Below are 18393 nucleotides of genomic sequence, written 5' to 3' on the forward strand. Positions count from 1 at the left end.
CATGTCACGTAACCAGCTGTTTTCGCGTGAATTTCAAATTAATGGATAAAAATTGTTTTTATTTCCATTTTTTTTTTTGCAAAAAAAGATGATTGTAAGATAAGTTTATATTAAAAAATAGTTTTCCGAAAACTGTCAAGAAGCCAATTACAGGCTCATACATGAGTTTTGCACTATGACCATTTGTTTACTCAATTAGTTATATAAATAACAAACCCATATTGTAAGTAATTTAGTAACGTCTTAGATTGCAAGAAACACCTAGTTAAATTTGCAATCAAACGCAAGTCTGATAAACATGTATTTAAAAATTATTAACTTCTTACTCTAGACATCCACAACAAACAGCACCAAAATTACGTAAATACTTGAAATCAATTATATTTAGAAATATCTAAAAACTAATCTATTCAGCTTATTGACAAAGCGAAATTTTAACTGTTATATAATGTAACAATACAGAAAACCACAAATCTAGCTGAGTCGTGGCACATGGTTCGAAGATTGACTTTGGGGTCCTAAGGTTCTGGAATGGCGACCCCGCAATAGGAAGCGCAATGTTGATCGACCCACCACCACCAGGTGGACTGACGATATTAAGCGAGTCGCAGGGATTCGCTGGATGCAGGCGGCTCAGTATCGTGATGTTTGGAAGTCCCTACAAAAGGACTATGGATACTCCTGCAATGGTTGTCCATCGGCTGACATGATGACGATGATGGTTTATTAAATTATTTATTATTTACTATTTACTATACTTATAATAAAACTGGTCGAATGCTATACATTTATTAGCAATTTGGGATTTTACTTATACCATTTGTAACACCAAACGTTATCGTGGCATAAAGGACGCCAGCGCCATCTAGAATCTATACTTATAATACGAATTCTGTACATTCTGTACATTGAAGATATTTTGAAAATTTTTATGAGGGGGCATTATATGTATAAACGAGACCGAAGCTAAAAATATATTTTTTTCGTTTTTTTGTCTGTCTTTCTAATCTACTGGATGAATTCAAATGAAACTTGGCACGGTTTAAGACCATAATACGGAGAGTTATAGGATACTTTTTATTGCGAAAATAAAATAAGAAGCGGGTGAAATAGCGGTTGAAAGTTTACATTGATTTCCACGCGGACGAAGTAGCGGGTGTCCGCTAGTTATTTATAAAATGAGGTATGGTTGTCTAGCAAGTGTGATGCTAGAAGAGATAAAATAGTACAGTTGTATCAACGTGTTTGGCCAATCAGGCGAAGTAGACCGGCTGCTGTCTGCAACGCGATATTTCTCAAGATACCTGTTCAGAGAGCGTGAAGCCTGACGACCGACGTACGGCAATGTGTGAAAACTAAGCTTGTTATACACAAATCTTTAACCAATTGACAGGATTAGACCTGTCAGCGCAGTCACGTTATCCTATTCCAGTAAATATAAACTATTTCAGCGTCTAATTATATTGCCGTCACTATTTCTTTCATGTTGTTAGAGCGTGACAACTGAAATTAAACAAACTTGAAAAGTTTGAAAGTTTAACTAACGTAGACGGAGACGGACATCTCTATCTATATCTATATCTATCTCACTATCGTATTCCTTCAGAAAAGAGAACAAATTATGCGTAGAACTCTGTAAAAAAGAGATGATTCGATATGGTATCATGATGCATATCGTAGCGTAACAAGAATAAACGTATTGTGAACACGAAATTACACTTTCGTCTTCAACCCATATTATAGCTCGAGTCTCCTCTCAGAATGAGAGGGGTAAGGCCAATAGTCCACCACGCTGGCCCAATGCGGATTGGCAGACTTCACACACGCAGAGAATTAAGATAATTCTCTGGTATGCAGGTTTCCTCACGATGTTTTCCTTAATTACACTTTCAAGTGTTGCAAATTACAAGTTGTAAGTTACCAGTAGTACATTAAACTATAAACAAACTTGAACGTTTGAAAGTATATCTTAGACGTAGACGGAGAAATAGATATCTATATCTATATCTATCTCAATCTCAATCTCAATATCGTATTCCTTCAAAAAAGAGAACAATTATGCATAGAGCTCTGTAAAAAAGAGATATGGTGTCATGATGCGTATCGTTCACGTCGTTCAAAACAAGAATAAACGTATTGTGAACACGAAATTACACTTTCAAGTGTTGCAAATTATAACAAGTTGTAAGTTACCAGTAATACATTAAACTATACTCGTAGTTCAAGTTCAACATGTTGAGACAAATTTATGGTGATTTGATAAAGATAAAGTAGGTAGCATAGGCGAAGAGTCCATACAGGCCGATTCTCGCCGGGTTATCTTTTAAATATCCGTACTTACATCATCATTATCAACCATATTCGACTTACTGCTGAGCTCGAGTCTCCTCTCGGAATGAGAGGGGTTAGACCAATACTCCAGCACGCTGGCTCAATGCGGATTGGCAGACTTTATACATACTTATTCATTATTGTAATGAATATACATATATGTATGGATGTAAGAGAAACCGGAATTTCAATCAAGTGGTATGAATATCCTTTACTTTGGGATGGCTTATCTTCGACAAAATTTAATCTTTCGCACACTGGTAGGTAGATCAGAAGTAGGATTAATTGCATACAGAACAGGGTTTATACTAAAATTTCAAGTGCCTATGAAAATCACGGGTTGTGGCGCGTTGGTATTCGCAGATTTTGAGACTATACAACTTACTAAAACAATATTACTAAATCTTTTAACAACGACCGGCACGGACATTTAAGTATGCATGTATGTATTTCGTTACAAAACTATTCGAAATTAAACACTTACTGTTTTCATCACAGAACAGAAAACGCTAAAAGCTAACGCTGTTTTCATAGATGTTTGACAAAAAGTTCACTTATTAGTTGCTCTGTGGTCGGTAGTGAAAATAAATTATAAACTTGCACTCCTTACCAAATGTAGGTCAACACATCGTGTATAATTAAATAGGACAAGTCATGTTTCGCTCATATGGCTGTCGTGCCATTTGAAAGTGAAGTCTGATAACAGTTTCTTATCAGATTTTCAAATGGCATTCAGCAAACGATACTGATAAAATTTAACTTACAGTTTACACACGATTGTGCAGTTTATAAAATGATAAATTACATAGAGAGTGATAAACTCGCAAACTTTCTGTATAGAAATGTGTCAAAAACTTACGTTGGTTAAATAATAACAAAAGTTGTTAAAAATTTACGTATGATTAAATTTAAACACCGCATGTAACCAATTAATCTTGCTATACATAATGAAATAGAAAATTGCTTAAGTACTGTCTCGAAAATCTCGAAAAAACATGTTGTAAATATACTGAAAAACCATTCGTGCGGAATTATGAACCTCCTCCTTTTTTAAAAAAGGTAATGAGTTAAAAACGAACTATGGATTCAATTAAAAATAGCCATAAAATAATTAAAAAATTGTGCGCAACGAAGTAAACTGAAACGAATGAAAGGAAATATAGATACCAATTAAGTATACTAATCATAAATACACATCAAGTAAAGTGCTTTAAATGCATACTTAATATAAAGATATTGTGTAAAAAAACAAAAAAAAAGTTTTAAAAGAACATGTATTGTAAAATTTAAAAAAAAATTAACTTACAATTATGATCTAATGTACACAAGTCACACCAATGTTGACTTCTGTGTCGGAGATCGTAATAGTGCTGAAACTAATGCACTAGACGTCGTAACGCTTGCTGTAAGTAGTAAAGAAGGTGAAGAGGTGGCATAGACTATTGCTCCTAGCGAGACTATTTCTTTAATCAAATAGTTTACTGTGCGCTCTTTTAACTCTTTCGAAAATATGCTTAACGAGAATTTGAATTTGGAACAAAGCGTCATAATCTAATGTAAACAAATGACTCCAATGTTGACTGCTGTGTCGGAGATACTGATAGTGCTGAAAACTGTCGTACGCTTGCTGGAAGTGGTAAAGAAGGTGAAGTGGTGGCGTAGACTATTGCTTCTATCGAGACTATTTCTTTAAACAAATAGTTTACGGTGCGCTCTTTTAATTCTTTTGATAATGTGTAAAAATTTGGAACAAAGGATCATGATCTAATGTACACAAATGACCCCAATGTTGACTGCTGTGTCGGAGATAGTGATAGTGCTGAAAACTGATGCACTAGACGTCGTACGTTTGCTGGAAGCTTGGTGGCGTGGACTATTGCTTCTAGCGAGACTGTTCCTTTGCTGCTGTCGTCTTCTCAACCAAGTAGTTTATGGTACGCTATCTCAACTCTTTCACTTGCTTGCTTCAACTGCTTAAGAAGTGCGTGTACTTATGGTACGCACTTTGATAATTTATAGTGTAATTATACATGTATTCTGTAATGCTACCTTAAGTTATAAGGCGAAAGCAGTTGATGGAATTGCATATTATCTGTTAGCACATTCTTTCTTTTCTACAATAGTTTCGTACACATTTAAAATTTTCCCTATACTTTGCTTACATCAAGTAGCATATGCTTTGCATCTACCAGTATTTTGACATTTACTAATAATATAGAACAGAATCCATCCATACTAATATTATAAAGGAAGTATGTCTGTCTGCCTGTCTGTTTCCTTTTAACAGCTTAACTGATTTGGATGAAATTTGGTATGTATGAATTGAACTTGGGAGCAAAACATAGGCTACTTTATCCCGGCATATTCTATAGTTCCCGAGGATAGTTCCCGGACTTTAGGAAAAAAACAGAATTGCCTCAGCTCTAAACTAAAGCAAGCTATGGTGCAAAAGAAACTTTGTTTAATAAAAAAACAAAGTTTAAATACAAGTTTAAATAAAAATAAACAAATCAGAATACTTCTAAGGTTCTTAAATAGTTAAGCTGACAATTATCTTGAAAAAATAAACGTATTTCGAATGTAATCATGAACGTGATAAAAATGCGTTCCCTATATCTTTTATACCTTCTTATCGGACATCTGATAAGAGTAGTAATGTGTATTAATTGTTCTTGATTCAGCCTACTTAGCTCGTTTGTTACTGAGAATGGTGTTTGTGAAATAAATCAAACATTTGCGATTAAAATAATTTTAAAAAATAAGTTTAGACACTATTGATAGATTATGTTGCGTGTAAACATTATGTAAATGTTGTTAGATGTTTAAATAAAACGTGATTTTGGCTTTAGAATTTTCAGTTTTCAGTTCAGCAGGACATAGGCCTTTTGTAGAGCAAACGACTTCCAAGTATCACGATCTTGAGTTTGGTTGATCGCGTTAAACTCAGGAACTACTGTTCCGATTTGAAAAATTCTTTCAGTGTTAGATAGCCCATTCATCGAGGAATTCTATATAAGTATATGCTATATATATTATCACAGAAAAAAAAAACTCTAAATCTAACGCTTATAGGAAATCATATTACAACAACAAGTATTTGGTATTTGGTATGTTAGGTACCTAAGCATAATTTGTCGGATTAACTACAAGTGGACCAGTGAACAACTCGTTTCTGTATACCGCCAATAAACACTTTCACACATTAAATAACACAGATTTATCTATCACAGTCTTTGTACAACCGCATAAACAGTTACGCGCCTACTTAGTTAATGACTGAATGAAGTGTGTGAAGAGATGAAGAGAAGTCACAAGTTTGGATGATTTCGCTATTTTATACTCGTAGATGTACCATATTTTTTTTTTACAAGTTAGTCCTTGACTACAATCTCACCTGATGGTAAATGAAGATGCAATCTAAGATGGAAGCAGACTAACTTGTTAGGAGGAGGATGAAAATCCACAGCCCTTTCAGTTTCTACACGACATCGTACCGGAACACTAAATCGCTTGGCGGTACGTCTTTGTCGGTAGGGTGGTAATTAGCCACGGCCGAAGCCTCCCACCAGCCATACCTGAACCAATTAAGAAAACCTCAATCAGCCCAGCCGGGGATCGAACCCAGGACCTCCGTCATGTAGGTATATCCCCCGCGCATATCACTGCGCAACGGAGGCCGTCAATATTATAGCTTATATGTATACTTATAGTCTATAGTGACTAATAATATATATTATTTATTTCCAGAGCTGAAGGTGCCTGAGGCGGTCATGATGGCGCCCAGCGTGTTCCAGAGAAACAAGTCGCCGCGCTCCTCCCCCGGAAACATGCCTAGGAAACTACAGGTAATCAATAAATAATAAATTATAAATTTTTACGCAACGTATTTAAAAAAATTCCAAGTAGCACTCCGCAGTTAGGCAGATTGTTCTAATGATAGGTTTTTTTTTTCTAAAGACTACATTCAGGCCTAATGGAAAGCAGTGATGACGTCTAACCTACCTAGAAGATGCCTATTCTTGTCTTGATTTAATTTTCCATTAATTCCACACTTTTGCTGTACAAACTATTAAAATGTAGATGAAAAACTTTTTGTGCGAGTTGTCTGGATTCCCTCCACGTAATGGTAACATCGTTCCCCAGGGAATGAGGAACTTCCCAGTGTCTTGCCGTTCTTTGGTAGAATAGTACTTAACACGATGGTGGTGTTCACCAATATTTAAATTAAAACAATTGTTATTGAGATTTCTGTATTTTTTTCATTCTTTACAAGTTAGCTCGTGACTACAATCTCACCTGATGGTAAGTGCATGCAATCTAAGATGAAGGCATGCTAACTTGTTAGGCGTAGGATGAAAATCCACACCCACTTCTGTTTCTACACGACATCTAACTAACCACGGCCAAAGCCTCGCACTCGACCTGGACCAATCCTCAATCTGCCCAGAACCAAGAACCTCCGTCTTATACATTCACAGAGGCCGGCAAATCAATGTTAGAGATGACTCGGAGACCACGTTAATCCCAATCACGATTATAGTTTATCGTTTTATAAAGCCTAATATTATACTCGTAAGTCCTGAATGAATGAAATGAACGTATGAAAACCTGGGAAAAACCTGGCCTTACAGTAGAGCAGTAAAGTAAGCTAAAGATGATGACGAATGACGATAATCATTTTATATACTTGTAGCTAATGCTAACAACTCTATGCTAATTGTTCATAATTATGAAAATAAACGCATACTATGTTGTTTTTCAGAATGGCACAGAAGCGAGCCAGTCGACACCGACCGCCGACTCAAGTCCTGGGAACTCCATCTCTGACGCCGAGAACTTCGAGTGTTACGGCGAAGCTGACGGCGACGCGCCTGGCTCTAATGCGTTAGTATTGATGTCATCTCTAGAAGTGCTAGGTTTTTTTTTTAAATAGTATAGGCATATAATATTCTTTTTGGATGAGCAGTGATAGCCCAGTGGATATGAACTCTGTCTCCGATTCCGGAGGGTGTGGGCTCGAATCCGGTCCGGGGCATGCACCTTTAACTTTTGAGTTCTGGGCATTTCAAGAAATTAAATATCACGTGTTTCAAACGGTGAAGGAAAACATCGTGAGGAAACCTGCATACCTGAGAATTTTCTTAATTCTCTGCGTGTGTGAAGTCTGCCAATCCACATTGGGCTAGCGTGGTGGACTAAGGCCTAACCCCTCTTTCCACCATTCTTAGAGGAGAATATAGGTTGATAATGATAATATTCTTAGGATTTTTTGTTTGTAGACAGCTATCAGTCTACCAATAACAGAGCAACCTTTCGCAGGGAGTACAAAGAAAACTATAGTCGTTCCGCCCATCTGTTCTGCTTCTGCCTTCGGGCCCCATCCGAGGATACGTCTGCGTTCGCAAAGCCCCCTGGTGACGCTTAGGTCTCTTTAAAAAGCTTAAAGCACTTACACAATCAAAAAAGAAATTGTGTGCTACATTGTGTCCATCCTCAATCAACCCGTTAAGTTGATTTCGTACCAAAGCTCGTATGAAGTTGTACCAATTATCATACTTCTTTCTAACGCCAAGTATTGTCTTCCGATCTAAAGGAAATTGATGCGTGAAACTCCAGGCCCATGAGGTTTAACACCGACTTGAGCCGTGTTAGCCTAGTAGCTTTGACCTCTGCTTTTGATTTGGAGAGCGTAGGTTCGAATCCGGCCCGGGGCATGCACCTCCAAATTTTCAGTTATGTGCATTTAAGAAATTAAATATCTATATTATGTGACTCAAACGGTGAAGGAAAAACATCGTGACGCATACCTGAGAATACCTGAGAAAGTTTTGACCACGAGTGCATTTCCAACTGCGCCGATAACTACCAGGATGCCATAAAACGTGAGGAGCAGAGCTCTTCTCGGGTCATCAACCTTCCTGTTTTGTGAGAACTTTTCTAGCAGTGTGTTTCTCTACACGTGAGAAGTCTGCTGTCCCTGGCAATCGTTGGTGATGAATATTATGTATCATTACGAGATTAATATAATTTAGAAGACCCACGTAATACGTATTAAAAAAGCATAAAATATACATTTGCATTGAATAAATTTTATATAAAATATTATTATTGTAGCAGTTACATAAATGTGAAACTTTCAAGAATCACCATTTCTTTTGGAAACATCTCTTGCATAAGATAAACATTATGGCAAATGACATCATTAATCTTTAGGAAGACTTGCATACAATTTGTTAAGTTTTAATACATTGGTCAAATTTTTCATTGTAATTTAACAAGATGTTACACATTATTTCTTTGCCGTGGAAACCCTTGGACTATGGAGTCGCAATGCCAAATTGTCTGAATCATTTCACCACGGCTAGTTTCCTCGACTGGTGACAGTAGGGCTGGCTCATTTTTTGCGCAAAGGATCAAAGGTTAGCCTGGCGGTCTAACGCTGAAATTCAGCCAATATTCTTGCCCCCACTCCTTGTGGACATGATTTATGTATAACAATTAGGATATGTTCATTTCATGTAGGATGGTGCGGGACAGTTCGTTTCACTCTTGAAAATTTTGCTGCGATTCACGATAATAGTACGTATTATGAACGTCATACAGGCGACCGTCACCATACCCATGCTATCTGAAAAACACTTTAGCTTATGTAGTATTCTTTCTTACTTAATAAGATAAATGAGTTTATCATTCCCCTGTTAAATGAAGTGTATTAAATCTCAAAGTAAAATGCATCAAACTGTTGTTAATTAAAAAATTTTTTTTTTTATTAACAGGCTAGAAAACGGATCCAGAAGTCCTGGAAATCAACTAAACAGACACTCGTGGACGAGAACTAGTCTTAGGCGAACGCCTCCGAGGTATGTTCATATTTCTATTGTAATTCTTAAAACATTATAAAATAAATAACTGTCTATTTCTCTGAAGTACTAAGGAGTTACTAGGAACGGTATGCAAAAGGTACTAAATAATCATTGATATTTTCTTTATATACCTATTTGGAGTTGTAAATAAATCCTTTGGGTTGTTAACTCGTAGGTTAATTAGTTGTTTTTAAAAACATTTAAAATCAACGATTTTTTTTCCATCCATCTCACTAATTTTGACTTTTGGCAACTCAAACGAAATTTAAATTTTGACATACCCGTATACAACATCCACGTATTTGTATAGTTTTAGTTATTTACCTATGTAGTTTGTACAATTTGTATTTCACCTTTTGTTGTCATTTTCAGTTTTGGTTTTTGCTATTTAATTACTTATAGTATATTTGGCGTATATGCTATTTTGAGTAGGCTATTCACATCGTATATTATTTTGTTACTTTTATTTGCACATTTATGCTTATTACATTATTTTGTGCTCTTTTCCATAGCCATCAAGAAAATCTGCCGTATCGGCGATGGGGTTCTATGCGACAGTAAGCATTTTTATTTTATTTCCTTTATATTGCACTTTTATTTTTATTTTCCTTATGTTCTACAAAATTTGAGAAAAAAAAATATTTTCAATATATTTCAATGTTTTGTTAAAATTTTCATGTTGATTTTTCATTGAATATGTTATGTATAATTCTTTACGGTTTTGTGTAAAATTGGCTTGGAACTTTCATCATAAACACTGCCTAATTCTCAGAGAGATAAGTGAGCAAAATTTCTCTGTAAAATATATTCAAAATTCAAGCGATTTCCAGCTGGTCTTTAATTCAATTAAAATCTATACGCAGACCAAGCAGCGGGCGTTCGCTAGTACACAATAATACAAATTGTATACCTACTAAACAATATGATTATCAATAGATACATTTAAATATTGACGGCCATCTAGTGTGACCACACTATGAAGAAGAAGAATGATGATGCCGAGGAAATACCAGTAGGTAAATTAAAATACTGAGGTTTATGTAAGTATATACAAGATGCTGGGGAGTATTTGCCATAACTCCGGGTTATATTCTTCACTGAAAATTAATTAAAAATGTTCAAAGAACATGTGTTCTAAAATTAATATTTTGGGAGTAAATTTGGTATCTTTTGTAAATAGATCTAATAAAAATGTGTCACTTATACGCATCCTTATAATTATGATGAGGATAGATCGCCTTGATCTATCCTTGTCTTTTAAAATTTTAAAGTTTGTTACATGGATAGTCGGATTTTTTTGAATTACTTTGTATAACATTAAAAACTTTAATTTTTAGTTAAAAAATATAAGAATAAATACATGTATAAAAATCAAACTCTGATTTAATAGGTTTTGCCCCTTAGTTTCACGCCACTTATCCAGTTTAGTCGATATGACGACGACGAAATGTGTTAACTTAATGCACGGCTTGGGTGTAAGGTTTTTATTTCCGTTACGAAATTCCTCGAGTCTGTCCCCGCGCTCAAAGCCCTAAATATAAGTTACGCAGTTCGGCTCCTTAAAGTGGACTCGTCAACATCTTGAAGTTATGGAAAATACTCCCGAGCATCCTGTATATTGCATATTATACGTGGGTTTTAGAGTTTATTTTTAGCTCAGGCAAAAATTGAATTAACAAAATGTTGCTTGTGACCTTTACAAGCCTATCCAGTAGGCTATTGAATCACGATTCCATGATCACTATTCCGAGATTATCTATGAGTCACCTTACAGCGCGGTAGTCTTGAAACCTTTGTAACCACTATAACCATTATAATAAATAAGGTTTTTGTATACTCAAAACAATAAAACTTAATTTAATCTGATAAAACCACTATTTTTCCTCATAACTAACTACCAGTTTACCTCGATACAAAAAATATGTGTGAGAAGGGAACTAACCAATTTTAAGTATCATAAGTATGAAACAATATCTCCGAAGGATCGTAATATTTATATATGAGTTTGTGTGTTCATTTGTTTGTTACGTTTTCACGCCTTAACTATTCAACAGATCAGAATGAAACTTTGTATAATGAATTCATTGAAATCACGTTGTCAGGTGTTAAAAAAAGACGAAAAAAAACTTTTACTTTTTGTTTTTTTTTTGTTTATAAAAAGAAACTACTAGTACTACTACTAGTAGTTTCTTTTTATTTATTTACATAGTCAAGAGGACATTGCTGATGTAAATAAACTAGTTCTGTACTTTTGCCGATGTAAATTAAGTTCTTACCATTAAATTTCCTTAGTACTACAATGACACTATTATTTTCCCACGAATCTACGCGGTAACCCACCCAGACCCGACGAAAGACCTTCTGTTGTCTAGAATCGGAGCTTACTCAGTTGTTGTGTAGGTACTCTAGAACCGGGACATCCTATGTAAGATTCTCTTCGATTCGTCAGTTTTTCGCGAAGAATATCTAAGTATACAGGGTGTCCCGTAGATAGTACACATACTTTTACTTTTACAGGGTGATAGCTGATAGCCTACTAAAATCACCTTCTAAAGTATGTCGTAAGAGATTTTTTTTTCTTTTTTAAAATAAATAAATAATAAATAAATACACATCACTATCTAGCCCCAAGGTAAGCATACAGAGTAGCTTGTGTTATGGGTGCTAAGATAGTTGATATTATAATATTAATATACAATTATATACTACATATAAATACTTATATACTTATATAATGTATAAATACACACAGACACTGGAAAACACCCATGCTCATCACACAAATATTTTTCAGTTGTGGGAATCGAACCCACGGCCGTGGATGCAGAAAGCAGGGTCACTACCCACTGCGCCACGCGGCCGTCAAAAGTTAGTTACGGGACAACCTGTATATCAGTAAACACTATTCACCTATCTTTGTTATAATGGTTTTCAAGTTCTGCGTTAGCAAGTCACCACAAATAAGCCAAGCCCTTAATAGATGTCCACCTATTTTAAACCTCGCTACAACAGGACAAACACAAGGCAAACCGAGATCAGTGGACATCTTGAGCGGCCTATCTTGGTACATCCGGAAATAGATGACTTTTTTGCTCATCTATTTGCAAGCCTATTGTTTCATGACGCTCCGTAGCGAAGACTAATTTTAGTTAATGAGATACAGGAACAGGTGGTCAGGTTATTTCAGTTTAATTAGTATGTATGACTGTATGACTACCAAAACTTGGCTGTTTCACCCCCATAGTTCTCATTCCCATGGGAATACGAGGATAAAATAGGTATAACCTATGTTACTTGTTGTTATTGTAGCTTCCTCTTGGTGAAAGAATTTTTCAACTCTGGCAAGTAGTTTTTTTAGGTTTATTTGTAACTAAAAAATCTACTAGACTACAGTCCAGGATATGCCAAGCATTCTTCTTCTGCACCACATTTCTAGGCGTCTTTTTTTTTTCTTATTTTCTCTCATAGTCTAAGTGTCAGCACCATAAAGAAGTATTGAAAACACCATGCCCCGACTAGTCGTATTTTAGTGGCCATTCTACGGTCTAAAGTATTAGTAAGTGCATTATCAACTAAGTCGTCGGGCCATCAGATATATATCCCTATGTTAATCTTTCTATTGACATTTAAGAATGCACTGTCTAATAATTTCGTTATTAACTGAGTCGTGGGGCATACATTTTGATAAATAGATAGACTTGAGGGAAAAACAAATACATTTATTGGAAAATTTGTACTTAATAATAATGTATGAGAAATTAACCAGGGTCAAATAAAAAATCTTGTTTTTTCAAACCGACTTGACACAACTCCTTACGTAGGTCAAACCTTACCTAGGTCCTCCTTTTCTAGGTCCTCCTTACCTAGGTCAAACCTTACCTACAAACCTTACCTAGGTCACACAAAGCCTTTATTACAGACAAGTATTCTGAAATCAAATTTGGCAACGGCTATTCTTAACAAATCGCCTTTACAATGTCCAACGTTTGCCCAACACGCGACACTACGTTCTAACAATCGAAATAATGTTAATGTTGCATAACATTTGTAATTATGGTCACAGTGACTCTAACTCTAAACAGCGCAATTTGGTCCGACCATAAATACCACCGCACTGATTTTTTTTTTTTACGGTAGGTAATTGCTTTATGTCATCCTTTGATATTAAATGAAGTGTTTCGTAACTTGAAACTTGTGTTTCTCGTTAAAGTAGTTTTAGAAAATTTTGTGTCGGAATAAATACATATATCAAAAAATGCTTTAAAACTTACTTTTCAGTTTTGTGAACTATAGGTATTTTTATTTTATTTAAAATTATTTATTGCACACTATGTAGGTTAATTACATCAAGATAAATTCAGCCGGAAATACCTGTACTTCTAAAATTCAGAAACCAACAAAATTACTATAACTTAATCCACCAATAGCATGCAAAGACAACCATACTTAAATGATCCGACCATAACTTTAAAGATGCGAGTAATTTTTAGACGCTCATGGCTTTAGGAATTTGTTTATTCTATACAAGTTAGCCCTTGACTACAGTCACACCTGGTGGTAAATGATGATGCAGTCTAAGATGGAAGCGGTCTAACTTGTTAGAAGGAGAAAAAGGTTTCTACACAACATCGTACCGGAACGCTAGATCGCTTGGCGGTATGTCTTTGCCGGTAGGGTAGCTAGCTACGGCCGAAGCTTCCCACCAGCCAGACCCGACCAATTAAGAAAATCTCAATCGGTCCAGCCGGAGATCGAACCCAGGACCTCCGATTCTGGGATAAAGAGTTTCCTATGACCTATTATTTGCCAAATTATATTATCAAGATCGGTCCAGCCGGGAATAGGTACATATTTGTAATATTAGTACAAGTAAAGCAACAAAGCTACAATCCGTAACTATATTAAGAAAGTAACACATTGTTCCAAGCCGATACACTTCCACGCTTGCAAAGTTACATGATGACATGCTTTCCAAAAAAATATATAATTTTAAAGTTATTTAATAATAACCGTAGTTTTGTATTATACTATAATATGCAGTGTGATTTAATAATTCTATAATCTAGATGTAACCAGTCAGGAGTAATATTATGCACGAGCACAAGCACAAGAATCCTAAAAATACCAGAAGAATAAACAAAAAGTCAAATATTTCTGATAATTATCATCTACAGCATCGATTCCCAAAGTGGTCCAGGTGGACCCCCAGGGATCAACGACACAAAAAACGTGGGGTCGCGATTCGTAAGCGGGGTCCACGAAAATGTATATGGTTTCATACCGAATGGGAAGTTGTCTGAATAAAATAATTTGTAAATTGATTGCTTCCTTGTACTGTGAATAGATATCAAAAATTAAAGTTGGTTGAAATACCTTTTTCCCTGGACAATTTAACTTTTGTCATCCACTCAGTGCACAATCAATCGATTCATTAACTATGTAATCAATTCTCACTATTTTTTAAACTGTTCGTGGTGGCTGTTGATTCAGCTGAAAATTTCCAAAGGTGCTACTCACAATTTTTGTGGAGTTTTGGATTCAAATTTTGCAGGGTCCACCGGAATCAGTTAAATTAGAAAATGAGTTTGGGAACCTCTGATCTACAGTCTACGGAATATCATGAGAAATCATATCCCTGGCAACAGACTTGTCTGCTTCGTGAACACCCATGGCTAGAGTTTAATTTTTACTTTAACATTGATTTTCACGAAGCTTACTAACGTCCGTTAAAAAAAACTCTCGTGCGAATGAGGAGGTGCTATCCTACCAATTTATTATAAGCATTAAAACACACGTGTGGTACCTACCTAAAGTTAACAACGCAAATATGCACGTGAGTCCAACAGATAATCCGGAGTCCTAATTAAATTTGGCGGTATAATATCGAAGCCTGATATGTGAAGTGAACGTGAAAAATTAACGTGATATTTTCATGATACGAGCTAATTAGAAAGATTATATCGCGTCACATTAAATCAATACTTTGCACTACGAGTAGTGGCACGATAAGCCATTGTCGGTCCCGGTCATTATCATTAACATCTAATTTTCATTCATTAACAACCCATATTCGGCTCACTGTGAGCACGAGTCTCCTCTCAGAATGGGTGTCCACTTAGTCTACCACGCTGGCCAAATGCGGATTGGCAGACTTCACCTTTACACATTTAGTAATCGTTGATAGTCAATAATTATAATTATCAAAGATATTATTATCTCCCCAAGCACAGAAAACATACAAGTCTCAAACCGCACCTCAAATCGCCTGAAAATCAGTCTTATCAAACGAACGACAGACTGTCTGCTCGTTTGATAGATTAATTTTCATGCGATTTTCACTCTTATTATATAATTTAGTGTGCAGGAGGAGGAGGTCTTAAAGGCTGTTTTTTCCATTGAAACTCGTACTAACACGGTAAGTTAGAACTTGTTTTGTAAAAGGAAAGAAATTCAAAGATTTGTGAAGTTTTTATCTTTTTAACAGAGGTGACTATAGAACCTCCTTTTTTGAGGTTTGTCGTAATACAGTTTTACAACAATAAAATCTAAATATACCAAAAGTGCAGACATGGGCACATAGTACGAAAAGCCGTTGGACGTTGAGGTCCCAATGTGCTGGAATGGCGACCCCGGACTGGAAAGCTCATTGTTGGTCAACCCTCCACTAGGTGGACCGAGGACATCAAGCGGATTACACCGAACCGCTGGAAGCTCGCGGCTCGAGACCGTTTTGTTTAGAAGTTCATGCAAAAGGCCTATGTCCAACAGTGGACGTCCAACGAATATTAATGATGATGTACAATTCTGTACATTAAAAAAATCGTAGTTAATTTTGAATAGGTAGGGAGGTACATGAACTTTGTGTCTACCCAATACATAAGTAAGTGCATCAGCAGATGTCAAAACTAGCCTGTTAGACTGGCACATAAACCTGCAATGTTAATACGAATATAGCCTACGTCCGGCGCTGTCGAGGACTGCTTAGTAATTTAATAACGGGCTGTATTTCGCAGACTATTGTGGATAATTCATGCCTTGCGAGTTGCAACGCAAGTAGCCTCCGTCCACTCTAATGTTTTGTTGATGCGTCAGTATACCGCGGCCGCGCGATCCTCGTGTACCTCACGCATTCGAATTTTAAATTCTGAATTTAAAAATCGAACACTTATTTTTTATTCCGATCTTTTTTTTAAAACAGTGTTGTGAAAATCGGAATAGACGATTTATGTATAAACCTGCATTCAAATTTTAAATTCTGAAATTAAAATTCGAACACTTCTTATTAATTTATTTCGATTGATATTTTTTTTAATAGTGCTGTGATAGTCGACTTGGCACGTGCTCGGAATACGATTAGTGATGTACTATGTAGGTAGATGAAGTGTCGCGTCCATTCCACGCGACTGAAACCGGATTACAAATACATTTGAGATTTAATCAGTGTACATTTTATTTGTAAAGCTGGAGCGGAACAGTGTACACATGCATTACAGAAAGCGTCCCTACAGGTTAGTTCTATTATTTCAATGGTTCTACATATTACATGTAGTATTATGGTATTTAGTATTCCAAACACCTACCTATTAAATTCTATCATTTATGTGTCAAACATTTAGAATTATTCATATTAAGTAGTTCTATTGACCAAACTGTATATAATTTTACTTATTGTATTTTTTGCAAACATTTTTCTAAGTAGAACTATTGTTTTTTAACTTTGTTGTGGGTTCAGATGACACTTTCTTAAACAGGGTTTCTTCTATTTAATTGTTATTAAATAGCAATAACACTTCAATCAATATTTTTTTTTTATTTTAAAGACCAAAATAAGAAAAAACCTAACAATTTTCCGAATTGAAAAGTTTTCATTTTTATCATATTTCTTTTATAAATAACTTTTGCCAAGATCAAAATACATTTACATTATTTACATAACTTTAAAATGTTTTAGAGAAAAACTGTTGTTTAATAATATGAAACATTCCCTGAGGGGGAATTGTACTATTCAGAGATATTGATAATGATAACAAAAAGAATACCTGGTTGTATAAATAAGCCTCTCAGGCTCAACGCATTTGACTTTACCTTGTTACCTATCGACCTATCACAGAACAGATCTAAAAATTAACAAAAAAGTCCATATTATACATATTTACATGTTCACGCTTCAAAAACAACACAATTATATCGTCTAATTGAATAAAAAGAGTTTGAATTTGAATTCATTTGTTCAAATAAACTAACCGACCTCACTTTTCATGCTCTAATTAAACGTTAGGAAATACTTTTCAATCCGTTAATCTATTCATATTTAAATTTTATCCTACAATCGCTATCTAACAAACTTTGCGTAAGTAAACAATTAATGTTACTAACTGCCTGTCTATAATGTACTTAATTAAGTTACATATATGAATCTACGCTGTAATTAAGATTATTTCGTTCTAAATTAATAGTAAGATTTTAATTTATATTACAATTTTATTCAAAACAATTTATTTACCAAACTTTGCGTAAGTAACTAGAAGTTTATGTTTTACTTTAATCTGCTTAATTAATAAGGGAACTATAACTACTCTGTAATTAAATATATTACGTGTTAAATTTATTTAAATATTTATAACTAGCAGACGCCCACTAGTATTCGTCCGCGTGGAAATCAATTTAAATTTTAAACCTCTCTTTATAAGTCGAATTAAAAAAATCTTTAATCACATTATATTTCGTATTTTTTTTTTGATTTATGACTTTCCTTACAAACTTTCAACCCCTATTTCACCCTCTTCTTATTTTATTTTCGCAATAAAACGTATCTTATAACCTCTTCCGTATTATGGTCTCAAACAGTGCCAAGTTTCATTTGAATTCATTCAGTAGTTTCAGCGTGATGCTTGGTTAACAAAAACACGATAGACAGACAGACAGACAAAAAATCGAAAAAAAAAATATTATTGGCTTCAGTATTGATTGATGATCGCCCTCCAACAAGAATTTTCAAAATATGTTACAATTTTATTATAAGTAAGTATACAAGTTGTAAATATATACAAAATAGATGAAAAATGAAGATTTTTATCGCCATAACATTACGTTCTGCATACGTCCCTATACGTATTATTTCAAACGCACCTAAGTAATCTAATATAGTTTAGGTGGGAGAGCCATATAATTTGTATATCCATCAAATCTCATTATTTTT

General features: G+C 35.0%; 1 protein-coding gene across 3 annotated transcripts in view; it reads left to right on the forward strand.

Moving 5' to 3' along the window:
• LOC112054155 (rab11 family-interacting protein 4A) overlaps positions 1 to 18393 on the forward strand; it is a 122962-nt gene that overhangs the window by 42147 nt on the left and 62422 nt on the right. The window contains exons 1-5 of one of the 3 annotated variants that reach the window (XM_052885838.1): positions 3855 to 4265; positions 6079 to 6176; positions 7094 to 7215; positions 9108 to 9191; positions 9707 to 9751. In XM_052885838.1, the coding sequence (XP_052741798.1) occupies positions 4109 to 4265; positions 6079 to 6176; positions 7094 to 7215; positions 9108 to 9191; positions 9707 to 9751 (506 nt within the window). In that variant the 5' untranslated portion in view covers positions 3855 to 4108. Of the gene's footprint in view, positions 1 to 3854; positions 4266 to 6078; positions 6177 to 7093; positions 7216 to 9107; positions 9192 to 9706; positions 9752 to 18393 lie in introns of those variants that run through there. The other 2 variants (XM_052885837.1, XM_052885839.1) reach the window with 2 other exon arrangements.

This window comes from Bicyclus anynana, chromosome 15 (genome assembly GCF_947172395.1).
Source record: "Bicyclus anynana chromosome 15, ilBicAnyn1.1, whole genome shotgun sequence".
NCBI classification, from domain to species: Eukaryota; Metazoa; Arthropoda; class Insecta; order Lepidoptera; family Nymphalidae; genus Bicyclus; species Bicyclus anynana.